We start from the raw sequence: 14,127 nt of genomic DNA, 5'->3' as shown, positions 1-14,127 counted from the left end.
GTCTGTCCCTTTGCATCTAGTTCTACATATATATGATATCTACTGTAGCCGTTTGTTTGTAGCAACTAGCAACCGGGCGTTGTTTGTAGCAGCTGTCGGCCGCAGTCAGGTATGATTGTTTTTTTGTTTTTTTATCTAGCGGCATGAGTTGAACATGATATTTACTCTCGGTCCGTTCCTCATGGCGTCCCAAAGACCGCGCTGACTGTGTTTTACTTCCTCTTTATCTGGTATAATTCAATAATTGGAATTTGAAAGTTTTTGAATCCTTCTCGAATCTTCTACGGCCGAATCGCGAATAATCTAAGAATCGGAAATTTCGCACGCCTCTACTAAACACGCTGGAGTTAACTCGTAGCTGGTGGGAAACGTTCATGACAGTGTTTACTAACCTTTCATTTTGTATTAATGCGAAATCATATGGGAGATATTGCCTCCACGGCAGCCACCCTCCGCAAACATGTTTTACATGTCGGTTGGCCTTCCTCCACTAAGCTGTGGAATTCTGTAATTTTTCTGTAGCCGAAGTACTCCCTTACCAGTGATTTCGTTTTGATGGGGGGGAGGGGGGGGGCGTTCAGGAGTTTCACTGCCTCCACTACCATAGGGACGGTATGACGGAAAATTTTGTGGTTTTAAAACCGTGATGTTTTCATACCACGGTATACCTTAAAACCGGTAATCGGCACATGTCCAGTCACAAAATAAAACTCGTGGAAAAACAAGATCTATTAGGATGGGTAAAAATCTATTAATCCATGCATCGCAATACTTCCCCCTGCAAATTAAAAAAAAAAAAGATTCAGGAAATGCATTTTCAACTTTTGACATTAGGGTTAATTTTGGATTTATGTTTAATTCTGAAAAAATGGATGCAGACAGAAGTAATCTATTTTTTGTAAGTTGTCAGGTAAGTTGTCAGAGGCAGGAGCTGCAAATGTGACCAAGAAGCCACAATCTGCTTGAATACTATGGCGGAGTGCAAAGCGGTTTATGAAGAGAGGTTAATAAAAGTTTTGTCTTAAATACACTTAATGTCCTGATTAGAAGAGGAGCAAAGAACATCACTGGAGGCTTTTTGTGACGGGAAACGATGTTTTCGCGAGTGTGACGGGAGGAGCCATCGTCCAATCAGCAGCCATATTTTTTTTACGGTTCCTCCAATGAAACAGGTCTCGAGTGGATCTTTCCTAGACTGATATGTGGATGCCTCGTTTTTCGTGGTTAATGGGGACAAGAACCCGCCGCGATTAGTGAAAAACTGTAGTGCCAACCCCCTCTTTTTTTGTGTATGTGTGTTCAATGTATTCAGATTTAGCATTAGAAAAAGATACATATAAGACATGTTTCTTCACTTTTTTCCCCAAAGTATAATTTAAAAAAAACTTATGTATATATTTATAAATTTTAATACATGTTTTTAAGCATTTGAAATGTAATAATTATACGTTTTAAACAAGTTAATGTCCCACTGAATTATTTTTAAACAAGTATAAAAATGCTTGTCTTTATTAAATGCTTCATTGAGTGAGTTCACTCAAATCCGATCAAGCTGCTTGCTTACACACAATGAGTTGCCCCAGCAACTGTTTGACAAGTTTAATGATGATTGACGCATGCAGCGCTTTGAAGCTTCTGCTTCCAGGCATCTGTGGCAAGCTCAAACATTAAACGTCTGTCAATCATTGTTAACTTTAATAAGCAACTCCAGTGCACTGCCTGACCAACAAAGAGCAGGAAGAGAGAGGGAGAGTGAGACTAAGCGATAGGCTTAGGACAGCTCATCTGTATTTTTTTTTTAATTGAAAAAAACCCGAGATGGACTAAGGATGCTAAGTTTGAAGAGCGAAGTAGCGAAGTACTATATGGAACAACCACCTGGCACGGCAGGTTAAAGGGGCAGGAGAAAACTAACTGCTTTAAGCGATTCTCGAAAATATGACAAATATTTTGGACATTATTTTTATGTTGGGTACAGTTTTCCATTGTGTGTTTTTGCCTATTTAGACTACATTGGCTGACCTAATGGTGTCCAATTAGAAAATAATTCCAGAGATCGTATTCACCAAACAAATGTTTATGCCTGTTGTGCTAGCAGGGAGGGAGTGTAACATTCTTTGTTCATTGATATCAATATATCTTATCGATAAAATATTAATGTCCATATGTTGTAGTATATCTGCCTCACATTTCTGAGGTTAAGAGTAGAGATCGACCGATATGGGTTTTTCAGGACTGATACTGATTATTAGTAGTTAGGGGCTGATAACCGATTTTTGGAGCCGATATTCATTTGCAGTAAAAGTGTCAAAACTGGCATAAAAAAATTAATGAATCAAACACTGAACTTCATTCAAATGCCTAAAGCATGTTTATTGAATCACACAAATGGAAAATAATAGCTCAAGATGTGCCTGAATTTCCTAGACTCAGAAACATCTCTTTTAAAGTTGAATAAAAGGTTAAAATACATAGCTCTTTGAAAATTTTCCACAGAAAAGAAAGCCCTGATGACCCCGCCTAAGTATCTTTGAGCAAGATACTAAACCCCACATTGCTCCTAGTGCTGCGTCACCAGTAGTTGATATATGATCCATTAGGATATAGTGTGAAGCGCTTTGAGGGCTTTAAAAAGGTGGAAAGGCGCAATACAAGTGTAACTCCATTTACCATTTAACCAATCAGAGGAAGAGGTGACTACTAGTTCAGGGGAGAGAGGCGTGGCTGCATCTGAGCCAAAATAACCCAGTTTTAAATGGATTTTTATGATTTTTCTTTTTTTCTCAAAAAGCCGATACTGATATACATCAAATTTCCAAATATCTGCCCCGATAATCGGCCCGGCCGATAATCGGTCTATCTCTAGTTTAGAGTACAAATCCCTGCTTGTACTTTGCAGTGTGGAGTTTGAATGTTCTTCCTGTGCTTGTGCAGTATTTTAGTCTGCGACTTCTGCTTCCGCTTACATTCCAAATATTCCAGATATTTGGATCGGATTGGACACCGATATGGGCAAAAAAATGCGCATCGGTATCGGATCGGCCAACACGGAAAAATTCCGATCCAGACTTCCGATCCAGTTTTTTTTTTTTTTTTTAAATCCGGTCCGGGTTTTCCAGCGCACCGCTTTAGATAATCCATTCCAGTTTTTGCTTCGGTTTCCCTAAAATCGCATTTTACGGCACACCTTCAACACTAAGAGTGTGACAATATCTCGATACAGCGATATATCGCGATATTTTGCAACCCGATGGGTTATCGATATGCTCCCGCCAAGAATCGATACTTTTATTTAACATATTGGCCATACAATGGAGTATGGATGCTGTAAACTGCTCAATGTTTGTTGAGCAATTTCTTGGCGGTCCACTAGGGGCGCTCGGGAGTGGCGGTGAGGGTAAAGTGCGCACAAGTTGTCTAGAGAAGAAGAGAAGCTCCAAGTGGGTTGAAAAAATAAAAAAGCTCCGTGAGAACGGTGGAGGAAAAAATGAGAAAAATATTGCTACAAATCACACATGGGGACACACTTTAGATTTTACACCAACAAGAAAGGAAGCAAGGTGAACAAGGACTTTGCTGTATGCAAGAATTGTCTAAGAAAAATAAGTTTCACTGGGAGCTGGTGACGTAGTGGACACTGGAGTTTGTGAGCTTTGCTTTCATCACTTGAGGTAAGAAAATTTTGCAATGTAATTGACTTTTTAATTTACATGTATTATTTTGATGACATTTGGTGTTGAATGATATAAAATAAACCAGGACCCTAAACTGGATGAAAATGAATATCGAACAAGCCCACATGAATTTACCGATTTATTTGAGAACCAATTTCCATCTAGTTTACTACACAAACTGTTATTACTGTCATTTTGATACAATAAGCTATAAAAATGGTTTGAATAGGTTCCAAGATATATAAAATGATGTGCATGATAATTAATGTAGCCTACATATTAAAAATAGGTAATTATTGATGTAGCCTACATATTAAAAATAGGTAATTATTGAATTTTTAATTTCTATACATTCAATTCATTTTTTTTTTTTATTCAATACTTCCAACACAAAAAAAAAAAAAAATCAGGATTTCAACTCAAACGCTATGAAGTAGCTAATATTTTTTTGTTTTATTTTGTTGTTTTTAAGGTGAGGAAGACTGTGACTGAGCAAGTCTGACATCTTAATTGCTGAAGCAGATAGCGGAAGTGCTCAAACCAAGCAACAAAGTTCATATACGAAGAAAAGACCCACCAATTTTATCATTGCCCCACTCCAAGCTCAACTGCTGACACCTACGGCACTTTTTATTTATTTTTTGATCTCTCCAAGCGATATCAGTGGTCGTGGTTGGTTTCTTCTATATGTGCAGGGGCACAATTTGCAGTAGATTTATATTTTACAGCAATGTTGCACAGAAAAGGTGTCACTGTTTAATAAATGACTTAAACAGTATTTTTTTCTATTTTCAAATATCTTTTTTTTTTTTTTTCCGTTTCAACAGTTGTATCGTAGAATTTCATGTATCCAATTTCTGACCAATACATCGATAATCGCTGTATCGTGATATAATCGTTATCGTGAGCCTTGTATCGCGAATCGTATCGTATCGTGAGGTGCCCTGAGGTTCCCACTCCTATTCAACACACTACATTTACATTACCGTCTCCCAATTTACCAAGAGACTTTATCAGTAAAAATTTCAGCTGTGTGGGATCATTTGCATGTGACACGAAAAAGCATGTTTATTTCATAATACACGCGCTATTTTATGCCCCTGAATGATATGGACCGCTTGGATGTGTGTGGAAGCGATCGCTATTTTTATTTAGTTTTTTAAATCCCGCGCCATGAAAATGAGTGACTTCCGGCTTCGGTCTTGCATTGAGGAGGAGGGCGCTGTGATGAGTATGGTAGAAGACGTCCTCTTCACGCTACAGTGTACTGTTGTGTATGAGGACGAAGGATTCAGCTGATTTTGTGGATTAACACGTTTATTTTTCGCATCACGCCAGCCAAACAGCTGCAGAAAAATCATTCTGTATGAGGGAGAGGCGTATGCGCCTTTTTGGAGTTTCAAAAGGTTCCCATTCACCGTGGATATTTACTGTGGGACCACTGGACTTACGAGGAAGTGAGTAAACATCTTGTTTTGTATTATGTCAAATACGAATACAGCGATTACAAAGTAAACACTACAAACTTCCTTTAAATAAAGGTCTACTTACGTTTGATCATTGACAGGCATGTAAAAAGCTCTCCTCATGCTCATTAGCAGCACGTTAGCTGCACAACAACTCCAGCCACCCTCCTCCGGGGAACAAACTGTAAACTGCTGTCCGCCGGGCGGTTTGCCGATCCACAAAGACAATCGACAACCAGGTCAACATGTCAAATAATCCAGGCTAGTTATGTGTGATTTTCCGCTTCGAAGACTTTGAAACATCACTCGGTTCGGGTTAGCATGTCGGCTAGCTGTCACGCCTTCTGGTTTGTTTACATTCTCCGAAGCCGAGGAAGGGAAATGACATATGTCCGATTTAGGTGTCATAAAATATCGTTCGGGAGGTGCGACAGTAAAGGTGAAGTCGACAGTTTTGACCATTATGGAGTAATTTTGCCATATCGTCCTGAATAAATGCATTTTTATTATTTCATATTCCATTCAGCTCAAGACTGTTATTTGTCATGACCATGCCATTTATTTAGCAATTGGGGAAAATACTTGGATAAAAAGAATATCCTGTAAAAATACTTAAGTAAAGAGACAGAAGCAATGACCATTTGCCACTCTCTTCGTCGCGTTTTCCTCGTTGTGAATAGTTCCCCCTCAACGGGCTGACTGGCCCTTCTCAAGCCATTTATATAGGGTTTGGGGAAAAATACTTGGATAAAAAGAATATCCTGTAAAGATATTGGAGTAGAGAGACAGAAACAATGACATTTTGCGGCACTCCTCGTCGCGTTTTCCTCGTTCTGAATAATTCCCCCTCAATGGGCTGAATAGTAAAACCGATGAGCCCAGTTTACCGCTGACGTCATCCACCTGTTGGGGACGCTAAAGCCCTATAATGGTAGGCGTGGCTAACCGGCAGATTAAAAGACTAATTTCTCGTCATCTGCGCTTTGCTAAATTGTTGTATATAGTCGAATCGTCTCAAAATATGATTCTAATTCACATAATAATGCCATTTAAGACTTTTTTTCTCTTGTCGTATGCTCTTTAAAGGACGACAAAGACGAACAGGCAGAGTGCAACATATGCCACAATAAAGTCAAGCGTGGTGGTAAAGCTGTACGAAGTTTTAATACAACCAACCTAATCAAGCATTTAGCGAAATACCACCACAAACAATTAAAGGAGTATGTTAAGAAAACCGAAGACAAAAAGAAAGGTCCTACGCAACTAACAATGGCAGAAACTTTTGCTATCCGTGACAAACTGGCACTCCACAGTCCCAAAGCCCAGGGAATAACAAGAGTCATTGCCGAAGAATCCATTCTGGATGACGAGCCATTATCTCTCGTGAGTAAAGACGCACCATCCAACACTTAGAACCACGGTACAACATGCCCAGCCGTCATTACATTCTTCAGCGATTCGGCCGTGGAAGATTCGAGAACGATTCACAAACATCCAAATTCCGATTATTGAAATATGTCAAGTAAAGCGGAACTAATACACAGTGCGGTCTTCAATGAGAAACAGACCGCATTGCGTCCCGAGAGTAAACATAATGCTTGTCATAGACCCGGGTAATGCCAATGCTCAACTCACGGCTTTAGCTCAACTCATGCCGCTGGATAAAAAACACAAGAATACCTGACTGCTGCTGACAGCCGCTACAAACTACGTCAACATCGTTTTACTGTCGTTAAAAGAGATCATATGTATATAGAACTAGATGCAAAATGACAGAATCGACGGCGTTAGCAACACTGAAGTATACAAAACTAGTTTCGTTAGTAAACAGCCGCCATCTTAAAGCAGGAGACTTCCCTAGTAGGCTGTTGTGAACCTTCCAAGCGAACCTAATTAACTTTTTATCTAAAATACTCCTAAATCGGCAAAATCATGACTGGAATCTATCTTCAAAACAGTTTTAAAACTTTCACATGTCGAAAGTAGACAGAAGGGAAATTATGGAATAATGGGAGCAATTTTAACAGCTTTAACAGTTGATTCGCAAAATTAGATTAATTGAATGTAGTTTAAAGCTGCGGATACAGAATGGGGACTTGAGTATTTTATTTAATGTTTTAAAATGTTAACTTGATACTGAAATAGTCGTTTATTTAAACCTGAGAGGCTTTTTATACAATTTTTGTAACTAATGCACGAAACATTAAAAGCATCTAATAGCTTGGGGGGGTTTGTGGGATTTTCCACTGAGGTTGTTTTTGTGTTTTGCTTTTTTAAGATAGTTTACAATATTATTTGCACGTTTTACTGACTGACTATGCCATCTCTGTTTGTTATTTATAATGTTTTGTATTTGTCACTGAATAAACAGGTCAGTTTCTTGTTACCAACCGTTGTGTGTTATTCAAATTCACCTAATTCAGCTGGCTAGTTGTTATCAAGAGTACTAAAACCTTTTTCAACACGAGTCTGACAACTAAGTAAGGTGGCTAACTAAATAACTTTAAACTTTAATACATACTCAGATAGGCCGGTATCGGTATCGGCCAGTATCGGCTCGGAAGTGCAAAACAATATTGGTATCGGATCGGAAGTGCAAAAACCTGGATCGGGACATCCCTAATTCCAAAAGCATAAATATTAGATAAATTCCAAACTCCAAGGGTCCACTACACTGAATATTTTACAATTTACCATTAATAATACATACTTTGACGCAGAACATTTTCCATTCTCAAATGCCAACATGATCCTACCGTTTTCATCACTTGATCAAAGTTCTCCTTAATGGTTGTTTGTTAACCTGGGGCTCTTGCAATCCGTTCGGTATACATGTGTGTGTGTGTGTCGTTTCTTAGTATTCATCACTCATGACTTTACATTCAAGCCTTCGAGACCTGTAATTAATGGCTGCTTTGATGCCCTGCACTTCCACCTGCACAATTCCTTTATGTCTCCACACACTCACAGATAAGAAGTGTCTTTCTGTTGTTGGTGCGATGAGACACAGTCAAACACACAGTCTTGATGTCATGCTGTGAGATTAATGATGGTTTAATGAAAACAGGACAACACACACATCACTTCTATATTGCCTTTAGCAATCTGTAGGTGCGCTTGTGTGGTCCTTCTTTGGCTGTTTGGGGACAGCAAGTTTACATGTCTCGCACTAATATTAAATCAATGACAGACTCAGGCTCACACAAGTGAGGTCCCCCATCCCCTGACAGATATAGCCGTGCCACTTGTTTACTATCTCAATAACATAAACACAACCTCGAACATGTCTCAAGTTGACCAACACATATCGGCATGCACACATACTACATGGATAATGGAATTCAGTGACGGTACAAAATATTGATTTATCTTGTTTTTATTCTATGATCAGGTGTGAGAGGGTAAATTTGTCATCTTGTATACAGTATGGATTAAATGCCAAAAAACAGTGTTGAGGGTTGTAGTTTATAGTAGCAGTGGGTTTGCTCTCAATTTTTCTATTAACCTGAACGTGTTCAGGGGAGTACACGCAAACGCAATGTTGGGTCAAACACTTAGGGGCCGTTTACATGGTGACTCTCTGAGAATACGAACAATTTCAAATTTGCATTTGCGTCTCCATTTGAACAATGTCGCAATTCCGCATGAAAACAATGTAGTATTTATGCCAGGCCCTAGGGGGCAGTGCAGATTTACTTGGCGACAGAGAATGATGCACTTTGACCCCACCAAGCTCCCTCAGCCCGGAAAAAAATATGCCCGCCCACTCGAAGCAATGTCATTGTTCTTTTGTTCAAGAAGGCACAAAAATTTAAACGTTCAACATATTTAATTTTAAAATATTATTAAAACAGTAAATTAAAGCCGACATTCCGCCATATTTGCTGTTTTTAATATTTAGTATCACCGCTGCGCACGCCCAATGTGGCGTGTACGAGTGCTGACGTTAACAGCGCTGTCTCGCGCCGCAGGAGCCTTTGATATGCATGCCGCAGAAGCCCCCCTCATCCCCCCCAAATCGGATTCTTCCACTTTGGAGGCAGGATTCAGAATTTTTCGTCTTCGCCGACACCATATGCACGCGAGGCGAGTCCGCAACTCAGTCATTGCGTCTTTGTGTCGCAGAGTCGCCATGTAAACTGCCCCTTATTTTGACACCCCCCCCCCCCACTATCAAATTCAGCAAAGACCTGATTATAGGATGTCTGCAAAAGATTATGTTGAGTGGAGTGTGTTAAGACTGGTGTTTCCACTTATAATGCCAGTAGGTGCGTGGGTAAATTTTTTTTTTTTGGGGGGGGGGGGGGGGGGTGTTGCCCTGCTAATTGCTAGCGACCAGTACAGTGAGCCTCATGCAGTCAATTGAGAATGGTTCATCTCACCTGCAACAGTAATGCCAACATGCCCATAAGAGGCAAACTGGATGAAATATGGAGGTAAGCTACATTATAAATTGTTCTAACAAAACAAAAAATAAAAGTAATACTGATGATACATTTAACATTTTTGCATAGCAAGAAATTTGATCAATTAACTGCTTAAAGTGCCTATGACAGCAAAAAGCATGTTGAATTCATATTTCACAGGGTATTTTATGCTCCTAAATGAAACAGACCTCTTGGATGTGTGTGGAAGTCATCGATATATTTATTCAATTTTTTTAATCCTGCGCCATGAAAATGATTGACTTCCTGGATTGACGAAGATTGCGAATGTGACGTCAGAGGGACAATCATCTTCAGGATACAGCGAATACTAGAGTATACAGAATGACTGCAAATTCAGCTGATTTTGCGGATTATTTCGTTTATTTTTCGCATCACGCCAGCCCAATGTGCTGCAGGCTTTTGTTGCTGCACCAGGGAGAGGCGTGTGAGCCTTTTTAGGTTTTAAAAAGTTCCCGTTCACTGTGGATAATGGCCAAAACAAGTCCGACAACTGTGGGACCACTGTGAGGTGAGTAAGCTAAGTGTTTTATATTATGTCAATTACTGGGATCATGGCACACGTTTTAATAAGGAGGTGGCTTGCATTTTGTGGGTGAAAATACTCCCTGTCCACCAAGAAGGTCACACAGCCGACAACCAGCGGCTTGTCGCACACCATAGTCGCCGGCCGATATAGGCGTGCCCGCCGAGAATGCACTTTCCTCGACTTGCCCACGAGCAGCTCCCCACTCCGACATCGGCCGGTTTGTCCAGCAGTCATTTTCCAGCTGCGCCCCCGGCAACGAGCACTCCTGCCCGCAGCAGGGGAACGATGAGGCAAAACTTTCTCACTGCCACATTTCAGGCTTCAAACATAAAGATATAAAATTTTAATTTTTTTGTCAAGAATCAACAAGTGGGACACAATCGTGAAGTGGAACAAAATTTATTGGATAATTTAAACTTTTTTAACAAATAAAAAACTGAAAAGTGGGACGTGCAATATTATTCGGCCCCCTTGCGTTAATACTTTGTAGCGCCACCTTTTGCTCCAATTACAGCTGCAAGTCACTTGGGGTATGTTTCAATCAGTTTTGCACATCGAGAGACTGACATTCTTGCCCATTCTTCCTTGCAAAACAGCTCGAGCTCAGTGAGGTTGGATGGAGAGTGTTTGTGAACAGCAGTCTTCAGCTCTTTCCACAGATTCTCGATTGGATTCAGGTCTGGACTTTGACTTGGCCATTCTAACACCTGGATACTTTTATTTTTCAACCATTCCATTGTAGATTTGGCTTTATGTTTTGGATCATTGTCCTGTTGGAAGATAAATCTCCGTCCCAGTCTCAGGTCTTGTGCAGATACCAACAGGTTTTCTTCCAGAATGTTCCTGTATTTGGCTGCATCCATCTTCCCGTCAATTTTAACCATCTTCCCTGTCTCTGCTGAAGAAAAGCAGGCCCAAACCATGATGCTGCCACCACCATGTTTGACAGTGGGGATGGTGTGTTCAGGGTGATGAGCTGTGTTGCTTTTACGCCAAACATATCGTTTTGCATTGTGGCCAAAAAGTTCAATTTTGGTTTCATCTGACCAGAGCGCCTTCTTCCACATGTTTGGTGTGTCTCCCAGGTGGCTTGTGGCAAACTTTAAACGAGACTTTTTATGGATATCTTTGAGAAATGGCTTTCTTCTTGCCACTCTTCCATAAAGGCCAGTGTTACGAGTACCCCTGGTGGTCAGGGGCCGCGGCGTAACATAAGACGGCAGGTGTGCAATGAGGAGGCAGTGACAAGTCAAAATTACAAATAAAAAGTTTATTTAACAGAAAAGAAACAATGGACACAGAGCACACAAACATTTACCCAACCCCCTGCACTATGCAGCAAACACCAAATAAACAGTTTCAAAAACCCCAACTAAAACTAAAACCCAAAACAACCCCCAAACTAGAACACTACATTGACAGGCACCTTTTGTGCCCCAAAATACATGGATGGTGTTGCCGCTCTATCTAATGGACTAATACAGAGGGTTACCTACGTGAGGTGGGAGACACGATGTATACCTGCAGGTGTATAGCTAAAGTCCCTACCTCTGTGCTCTGCGCCAACCTAAAGAAAAAAAGACAAAAGAGATCATTAATAAACAAGTGGCAGAAAGCAAACTGAAACAAACAGAATCAAAGTCAAAACATAACAGGCTTCAACAAACCAATACAACCAAATTGAGAGCTGCCACCGCCTCTCCTGAACCAAGCAAACAATTCAACTTATATAGTGGCAGGACAAACAGGTGATTTGATGATGAACTAATGAGGAAGTGGTTCCCGCTGTGGAGGCCTTCTGTGATCACACAGGTGGAAACTACTGCAAAGGAAAAATACAGGTGAAAACCAACATAAACCAATATAAAGTGAAAGGGAAAACATAGATACCTGAACAAAAAGAAAAATTACTCCCCATCCGTAACAGCCAGATTTGTGCAGTGTACGACTGATTGTTGTCCTATGGACAGACTCTCCCACCTCAGCTGTAGATCTCTGCAGTTCATCCAGAGTGATCATGGGCCTCTTGGCTGCATCTCTGATCAGTTTTCTCCTTGCTTGAGAAGAAAGTTTGGAAGGACGGCCGGGTCTTGGTAGATTTGCAGTGGTCTGATGCTCCTTCCATTTCAATATGATGGCTTGCACAGTGCTCCTTGAGATGTTTAAAGCTTGGGAAATCTTTTTGTATCCAAATCCGCCTTTAAACTTCTCCACAACAGTATCTCGGACCTGCCTGGTGTGTTCCTTGGTTTTCATAATGCTTTCTGCACTTTAAACAGAACCCTGAGACTATCACAGAGCAGGTGCATTTATACGGAGACTTAATTACACACAGGTGGATTCTATTTATCATCATCGGTCATTTAGGACAAAATTGGATCATTCAGAGATCCTCACTGAACTTCTGGAGTGAGTTTGCTGCACTGAAAGTAAAGGGGCCGAATAATATTGCACTCCCCACTTTTCAGTTTTTTATTTGTTAAAAAAGTTTAAATTATCCAATAAATGTTGTTCCACTTCACGATTGTGTCCCACTTGTTGTTGATTCTTGACAAAAAAATTATATTTCATATCTTTATGTTTGAAGCCTGAAATGTGGCGAAAGGTTGCAAGATTCAAGGGGGCCGAATACTTTTGCAAGGCACTGTATGTTATAAAGGCGAGTGGACACAGGCGTTCATTGGATCGCGCTGTTTATTGACATAAGCTTCAGCAACTCCTTCTCAACAAACATAACTATCATTCAGTGAAAGCACAACAAAAATAATATTCCTATCTCTCTCTCTCAAAAAAAATAATGTTCACAAAAAGAAAAGCACTTAGTCTGTAGTAATGAGGCCCTATTCTCACACAGTTAAACAACAATGCAAAGTTACCTGGCATTTCCAATCAAAATAGCTATGCAATTATTTTTTTTTTTTTTTTTTTTTTACAAATTTTATTAAAACGAAAACATGAAGAGGGGCTTTAATATAAAATTACTTTAAGTTGTAACTGTAACATTTTTCTTTTAAGAACTACAATTCTTTCTATCCGTGGATCCCTTTAACAGAAAGAATGTTAATAATGCCATTTGTGGATTTATTGTTATAATAAACAAATACAGGACTTATGTACAGTATGTTGTATGTATATATCCGTCTTGTGTCTTATCTTTCCATTCCAACAATAATTTACAGAAAAATATGGCATACTTTATAGATGGTTTGAATTGCGATAAATTACGATTAATTACTTTTTAAGCTGTGATTAACTTGATTAAAATTTTTAATCGTTTGACAGCCCTAATAACTATATAACTAATTATACTGTAATTATAATAGAGACGTGGTGTCCACATATGTGGACATCACATTTTGGGATATGTAGGCCAATCATGTAGACCTTGTGGGTGACATGACCCAAAATATGTTGTACATGTGTAGGAGCTAGATCGTTATATATTTTTTTTATTACCCCAACAGATTGCCTTGAAATAATAAGTAGAGAAATTGCGCCATCTAGAGGCCACAAGCTGACAGAAATAGGAAGTTAGTAGAGGAAGAAATCTGTGTTTACTAACCGCACGGGCTAAAAGGTAGCATAAAACCTACTACTGCAGTTTATTTTGTATTATCTTACGTTTAGAACACATGGGCCGCTATCACAAAAGAACATTGACATCTCTTACCTCGCGAAGCAGGAATGACACACATCTTTGGCCACTTTTGACGACACACAGGTAGCCAGCGGTTCGGCAGAAAAGAGCAACCTCCCGCTTTTGATTGCAGTCGTCGCCCGCAGACCGTTACCTTTGCCCGGACTCACGAACCGCTCCAACATGGACGCCATTGCACGTTTGGAAGCTCGCGCGGGCCTCTGACGTTTTGTTTACGAATCTACGCTACGTGCGTCATGACGTCACAGTTCCCTGCCATTATTGACAACGATAAAAATTTACAATTTATCTAGAGAAACAATGTTGGGCAAGCCTTGTGTTTTTTTAATGGTATGGAAAGATCGTATGACAGAAA

At 39.9% G+C, this 14,127-nt stretch overlaps 1 protein-coding gene across 1 annotated transcript in view; it reads right to left on the bottom strand.

Annotated features, from left to right (window-relative positions):
- Window positions 1–13,945, bottom strand: part of smyd3 (SET and MYND domain containing 3) — a 138,613-nt gene extending 124,668 nt beyond the window's left edge. Inside the window, exon 1 of the mRNA XM_057851373.1 lies at window positions 13,785–13,945. Coding sequence (XP_057707356.1) covers window positions 13,785–13,945 — 161 coding nt within the window. The remainder of the gene's footprint in view (window positions 1–13,784) is intronic.
- Window positions 13,946–14,127: the final 182 nt, after the last annotated feature.

Source organism: Corythoichthys intestinalis, chromosome 1 (genome assembly GCF_030265065.1).
Source record: "Corythoichthys intestinalis isolate RoL2023-P3 chromosome 1, ASM3026506v1, whole genome shotgun sequence".
In the NCBI taxonomy this organism is placed as follows: Eukaryota; Metazoa; Chordata; class Actinopteri; order Syngnathiformes; family Syngnathidae; genus Corythoichthys; species Corythoichthys intestinalis.
Note: the sequence above shows the minus strand (reverse complement) of the source record. Positions and strands in the feature narration are given on the sequence as shown.